This window comes from Stylophora pistillata, chromosome 11, assembly GCF_964205215.1.
Source record: "Stylophora pistillata chromosome 11, jaStyPist1.2, whole genome shotgun sequence".
Classification (NCBI taxonomy): Eukaryota; Metazoa; Cnidaria; class Anthozoa; order Scleractinia; family Pocilloporidae; genus Stylophora; species Stylophora pistillata.
In genome coordinates, this window is record NC_142529.1 from 12,658,707 (window position 1) to 12,665,823 (window position 7,117).

At 37.8% G+C, this 7,117-nt stretch overlaps 1 protein-coding gene across 1 annotated transcript; it reads right to left on the bottom strand.

The window, feature by feature from the left end:
• Positions 1–888: 888 nt before the first annotated feature.
• Positions 889–6,405, bottom strand: LOC111319086 (E3 ubiquitin-protein ligase RNF213-like). The gene is made up of 6 exons (XM_022921917.2): positions 6,256–6,405; positions 4,153–4,360; positions 3,753–3,827; positions 2,741–2,938; positions 2,278–2,367; positions 889–1,062 (listed from the first exon to the last, which is right to left on the bottom strand). Exons 1-6 carry the CDS (start codon positions 6,396–6,398, stop codon positions 889–891), a joined length of 888 nt encoding a protein of 295 aa, XP_022777652.2. The 5' UTR covers positions 6,399–6,405.
• Between the last annotated feature and the right edge of the window lie 712 nt (positions 6,406–7,117).

The following is a 7,117-nucleotide window of genomic DNA, read 5'->3' on the forward strand; positions in this document are numbered from 1 at the left end:
TATTTTTGAACATGAATTATTAACAAGAGTACCCAAGATTAATTAGAAATGACAGATTTTATATTTTGTTAGAGGGGAGCCAAAAGAAATTTGGAAAGGGAGGGAATCAGTCAAGTGTACGAGGAGCAACTATTACGTACCTAAATTGCTGTACAACAAATTTGGAGAAAGAAAATATTAGAGAGGGATTTGTCTCGAAAGGTTGCCTTGGGCAAATAACTGGACAGATATACCATTTGGTCTTTCATACACAGAAACTTTCGAAAGGAAGATCTGCCAAATAAGTAGACAAGGAAATGAGTAAAACATCCCAACAACGGTTTACAATATGAAACTGTTGCTTTGCTGGAATTTGAATTTGTATCCGCACTGTAAGTTGTTTGACAACGTGAGGATTATAAGACGGATGAGAGCCGTTATTCTGAACAGAAGACGCCTCCAAAACAGTTTGTTTATCACCAATTAGCTGAAGTACATTTAAATCAAATGTTAGGATGGAAAAAGGCAACTTTATTTTCTATAAAATCAAAAGGATGTCAGTTTCACACAATTACTAGTTTACAGGCGGGTCTACAGTCAAAATTTTTTTGCCGCTCAAGAGGAAATCGTAGCTGTGATGACGTAGCTGTGATGACGTCGAATATTGAAGATCGGAAAGATGATCTGAGTTGGGTGTTAACGAGGATACAAACATGTCCGCCAAATCTATCTATGCCTGTTAAACTGGTCTAAAACGTAGACTATTTAAACTGTTTAAAAACCCATTTCTCGCACAAAAAGTCTTTGTTGTGAGTGGCAAGAGATATAACATCATTTCCATTACTTTTGGTCGTGAAGGAGTCATAAAACTACCGCTGACTCCCCATACCCATGAAAACGCTGGCTAGATTACCTCGTATCGTTTTTGTCTAGAGACTCCCCTACAATGTTGAGAGCAATTAGCTCCAACACCTCGAACACGAAGCGACCCAAATCAATCATTGGTAGGCTTTTGATAAACTTCATTTTCAACTTAACTGGCATTTTCTCCTTGAACATGTCTGGAATCTGTTCAAACGGATCCTATGTATAAAAGAAGGCCAATTTTAATAACTCGCAACTTTGTAGATCGCAAAATAAGAAAAATGATAATAGATAATAACGCTAATAATGATAATATTAACGTAAAAAAAATTGATATCATTCTACGATAGCATCTGGGGTAAAGAGGATTACATCAGCAATACAGGGAGGACTTTAAAAAGAGATACGACAACCCCAACTTGATGGAAAGCACTCCCGTGAAAAGATTCCTTTATGGCATATCTGGGAATGAAAGTTCTCGAGAACAGGGTACGACCTAAAATGTTTCATTATCTAGTGTGCAAACGCCTGTCTGGGAAGCCTTTCTCCCCACAACTTATGCCTGTCTGAGAAACTAGCGTTTTAGTTGCCCGCAATGTCAACCAGCTGAGCAAGAAATCATGCTGGTTGATAAATGTTGCCTCAAAAACATGTTGTCCGAGACAAACCACAGAAAGCGACATTTCAACTATTAATGAATTCTCAATCATAAGTTTTAAAGTTGATTCTGCTCGCGCTAAAATGAACTTTACTCTGAAGATCGATAGTTGGTGTAAAATATTCGTATATCTTATATGTATACATAGAACACTTATGTCATCGAAATTTTTTGTCGTTGCTATCTTTGTCCTTTTGAAAAGGTTATCAAAATAATCCTTTTTCGGAATTGTTTTGTGGGATTAGATGTCCTAAAGCTTTAAAGACTTCTTTGTATTTTTTGTTCTGTTCTGGTTTATTAACGTGGCATTTACTTGGACTTACGCCTTGATCAGATAGAGAACTTAAGCAGAGACTTCTGAGATGTGGACGGCAACCGGAAGAAGAATAAAACCAACTCTGACGCGCTTTAACGCTAATGTATCGACCGTAAGTTTTTCGTTTTAGTATTTTAAAACAAACTGCACTGACCAAAAAGGTCTACTGAAGAACAGGAATATAAACTTTTAACTTCCGGCTACCGTCCGCGTCTAAAAAACGTTGGCACTCAAGCTCCCTATACACCGAATTGAAATATAGCGTCCAATTTGAATTACCATTGTTCTGGACTTACTAGCCTCGACTTCACGAAGAAACACAAAAGGATTATTACATGTGTGAGAGGCTAGTAAGTCCAGAACATTGGCAGTTAAAATTGGACGTCATATTTCGATTCGGTGTATTGAGCGGGCCGAAAATAAGGATTATCCCCTTCATCAAGGAAAAAATTTCTCTTACCTCATGTCCCCTTATGAAAATTGTTGCCCTCTGAAGGCTCAAGACGCGCCAGAGAAAGAGAACATGTTTCAACTGACAGTACTGCTCCGCCTAAGAAAGGTACAAAATGTGTTTCTTCCTGAGTTTTGATTATACTTTCTAAAAATGATCATAGCTACCTAGATAAAACCATGGGCGATCCAAAATATGAGAGAGTAAAACTCCTTTTCTAACAAATGGCTATTTTCATTGCTTCAAATATAAATTATATTTATCTTTTTCTTCCTACTTCAGTTTTTAACTATATTCTCCTTTCATCAAATTAAGGAAGATACATAATTTCTAATAAATGACAAGTTCTATGAATAAACTATCACCTTTCATAAGCGCTGTTTTAGTTGAGTGTAATGGTTGCAAAGTGAAAACGTAACCACTCCATGAAACTGTACAGTTGATTAATTAACGCTACACCAAAATGTTATACCTTTTGACTGAATTGTCGAATTGGTCGAGGCATACGCAGAACACTCTCCACGTAGTAATTTAGAGATGTTTCAGGTTGCCCTCCTGTGGAAGACAGGAAAGAAATACCGATGTCGAGTGATTTTAAAAAATCACAGACGTCTTCAAGCGAGTGAAACTCAGCTAAAATTTGTGTGCTCACTGCTGAGCTCAGAGGAACCTACGAAGACAAATAAAATTTCCTGAGGAGCTTGTTACAAAATATGGATGTTATTCATCAGCTGCGATCATCTCTTAAGAGAAATCATAATGTTTTTCTCTCCGTCATCATCTCTTAGAGACTCCAAAGAGTAATTTATTAATTGGAAACCTGCTTTTACATATTTCGACGAAGAGGCCACCGCTGCCACTGAGGTCTGAGCTAATCGAGGACTAAGCAGTTAGAATGGCGAATTAAAGGAGAAGGTGGATTTTAACATGAAGGTACATTTTGGAAAGAGCTTTTTCAACTTTTAGTAAGTTTTTGTAATGTAATTAATTTGAGTTGATTTCTTTTTTATTAATGTTTGTGAGTCTCAGACAAATGAGTGGTGAACATGCGGCCGACTCAGATCGGCTTTCTGTTTTTCGAGACTCCAGGTAGCGACGGTTCCGGGAGGCTTTTTTTGTGTTTGTTTTTTTGTTTGTCATGTTTGCCTTCGAGATCAAAATTTACCCACAAACAATACTTTCTAAACCAGTTCTTTCTAATTTGTTAAAGTGAAATTTTGTCCACGGACAGACTGACATAACCCTGCTCATTGACGAACAAAGTACACGAATAAAACTCCCTCCCATTGCAGTAAAATGTGTATTGCAAATTTTAAACCCACATTCTCGATTTGAAATGAGCAACAGCTTAAGACGCTACAGCCATGTTTTAAGTTGTCTTGGAGCGCATCAGGTGGTCAAATAGAGCTGAATGCGCAGGTAACCAATTACAGCAATAGTAGGTAATGTGTAAAGTTGGATCACTCATACAACAAATTTTTTACCTGTGGAACCTTGTTTCTCACTTTTGTGAAAACAGAGTGCAAGTGGACGTCTTTACTGAATGAAAACCTCTCATCCTATGGAGTTAACGCAATACGATGAAAAAATCATTTTAAAAGACATAATAATAAACACAACAAAACATCTGAACTAAAGGTCAAACTAAAAACGGCTGAAATTTCAAAATTCTACCCTCCCATCCCTGTTACTTGAAACACCACTACCAGTAATCCTCTCTCTGATAGGCTACTACAGCGTGTTAAGTTTGACCCTGGGCCTCATGCAATTAAATGACCAGAGACAAGGTGTGTCTGCCGACTCCCGCCTTCAAGAAAAACATTTGCGGATACAACTTCGAAAATCCGGAGAGACTTGGAGTAGATGGTTCAAGTTACTACTTACCTTGAAATCAATAATCGGTTTTCCCCTCAGGAACCGGTCTATTAGCTGCCTTTCCAAAGCTTCCCAATTGTAATAAACCAAAGTTCCTTGACCCACCTCCAGAGAGTAGCTGCACTGAGCCATAATAAGGGGTAAAAGATCCTGCTGAATGTCGTATGATATCAAATGTGACCTCATCACGTTTTGCAGCTGTATGTGAGGCAGGTCTCTAACAATCAGATAACGAGATCAACGTAACATTTAGAAGCCATTCGCTAACACATGAAACCAAGCAGATTGAGGTTAACCTTAAGTCAAAGTCCTGAGTGATTTTTTACTTTTTGTTATTGTTGTTTTCCCGGAAATCGTCAATAAAGTTAACCAGTTCTTGGATGGTTGCAAAAACTGACCCCGTTGTAAACTTTAATTATTATCTATTGTTTTGACTAATTTATCAAACATAGGTTCAGACTCAAATCAGTGATAAAAGTAACATTAAAAGGGCTATATGTCTTTCAGAGTAAGCAAGCTATGATTAAAAAGTCTAGCTGGAGGTTATACATACCATAATAGATACATTCAATGCCATATTTAACGGCTTCGCTGTCATAAAATTTATAAGCTATGAAAGTAAGTGCACAGAGTTGAAAATTCTGGGAACATTTCTCCTGCAAGGGGTTGCTAGCCTGATACCATTCCTTCGATACTAAAAGGCTCCTTAAAAACGTTGGAATTTGAAAATAGATACATAGAATATACCTTTTATTTTCTTATCAAAAAGGTGATGGACGATGCATGTATATTTCATATCAAAGCAACTAGACCTTTTGTCATTGTGCGAAGGTGAAAGAAAGAGTTTGGTAATTTTGCACCAGCTTTTGTGTTTTTCTTTTATCCCTATAAATAATTCTGTTGACACCCGAGGTGATTCTTCGTTCCAATGTATTGATCAGGTACAGGCCCCCAGCGGTTCTAAAGAGATCGATGGGCTTTTAATCACGAAAGATGCTTCTTGGAGTGCTCAGCTGTTCTCTTTGGCACCCCATGGTTTGAATAAAAGAAAGGAACTTCATTCGAAAAACAGAATTTGCTATAATTAATTTTCCATCCTATATTAGGCGTTACTGATTAATCGTTCAAAGGCCCTTTTCTTGGATTTTGTCAGCCTTTTAGGTGTTGATTAGACTCGGAGGCCCTGCCAAGGGATCTTATTATGATTAGTATCATTTAAGGGCCCCTCTTTTGTTGAGTCTGAAAACTTAGTTATCCTGCTCTTACTTTATGTAACCGCCATTGATTGTATCTTTCAATGGAAGGGGGGGGGATTTGTATTACTTGTCAATACACTAATTGAATGGTCCAGGTACGAAATTAACGTTGTAAAGCAAAACTTACATATGGTAGAAGGCCATAGTCACGCTTCTGTTATTCGTAAAGTTGTTATGGTCGCTTTACGATTCACATTTGCTTCGCATTTGACGCACATTTTAGCATAGACGAAAATAAGCCTGAGCAGCCTGTTTTAAATATATAGCTTTCAATCACACGTTGAAAGCTTAAAGTGGTCGCTTCTACAGAAGCTCACATAGATATAAACTTTCAGGCTTTCAGGAGGACGACTTGGAAAACACTTCCTTACGAGAAATTGTCCATCAATAGCCTGGGGCCTAGAACAGGAGCTTCATCCTTTATCCCATTATTTTCTCGAGATAGTGCAGTTGCATTGCAAACCATAAGCCCTGCCATTTTCCTAATGATTTTATACAATTCAAGTCAAAACCGCCATTCTTACTGCACAAACAAGACCGAATTACAATAATCTTTAGTATTCAAGCTTGCGTACTTTTTGAGTTGGCTCACTCGAGAAACTTCGATACGATGTTTTGACATTGACCACACGTGACGCATGCACAGTTACACAAAATGTCTCTCGTGGACTCTACACATTTGATGGTAGCTTTGCAACGGTAATTGAGATAATAAACACGCATCAGCTGCTACCCGGGTTCTTATTTATTTCTTGCTCATTTTAATTTGTGCGCCTGCTCTCTCCGATTAGTCAACTAGATGCAGCCGGGTGTTGATCAAAATAAGGATTGAATGCAGCATGTCTAGCATACTTACTTTACTCTCTCACCAATCAAGTTCTGATATCTTTCATTGAAGTCGTTGTGTACTGTAGTGAGGAAAAATACTAGAGCCAAGGAGCAGATACTCTTCCCTTCGCCGTTGGGAAGGAGCACAGCGATAGGAGATTTATCATTCATGACCTGCTCACACAAGTCCTTTGGTGGTCGAAGACGACCTGTTTTAGGAAAGGAATGGATAATAAAAGATCTAAGATACATGTACCTAGCTCCTTTTGAAAGTCGAATTACTATGTAAAGAGAAAGAAAGTAACGTTCAGCGTACTTAAAGGTATCAAAGATTTATTGTTATCTCCTTTTACTCGGTAGGAGGTTAATATCACGATAACTTTTCGCATTTCCTTAGAAATACTATAATTCTGTTTCCAAGACAGGGTAGTCATCTGATCGCGAGGGATTTATTTTATAAATACAGCCACTCTTGACTTACCTGGACCATCCTCATTAAGAGACAACCGCACATGATTCCATGCATTTTTAAAGCTTGCCATCAGTGATTCGAGTTCAATTCTCTCTGTAACTATGAAGTGAGATGCATTAAAACTTGAGTGATTTGATTTAAAAAATTAGGAAAACAAAAATATATTCGACCTACTTGAAGTAATTTTCTCAAGAAAGTCTTGTATTTTGAGGCCTTGTGCTTCTTCTCTGTCGAATCTACGATGGAATTTTTCCACGAGAAGGCGTTGTAGTTTTATGATGTCAGGAAGAAAGCGGAGAGTTCTTAGTTTGTGTTCCTGTTGGTGAAAACACGCATCTTAAATCGCCTGGTAATGAATACATGAACAAGATAACAAGGCTTTCGGAAGAAGAAAGGAAGAAAGGTGCCAAAATAAAGC

Excerpts from the sequence above, each read along its gene's own strand:
- LOC111319086 (XM_022921917.2), bottom strand. The coding sequence starts at position 6,398 with ATGAATGATAAATCTCCTATCGCTGTGCTCCTTCCCAACGGCGAAGGG. Across the intron at positions 2,368-2,740 it reads TTCGACAATTCAGTCAAAAG|GCGGAGCAGTACTGTCAGTT; the intron begins GTATAACATTTT and ends TACCTTTCTTAG. Across the intron at positions 1,063-2,277 it reads TTTTCATAAGGGGACATGAG|GATCCGTTTGAACAGATTCC; the intron begins GTAAGAGAAATT and ends TTTTATACATAG.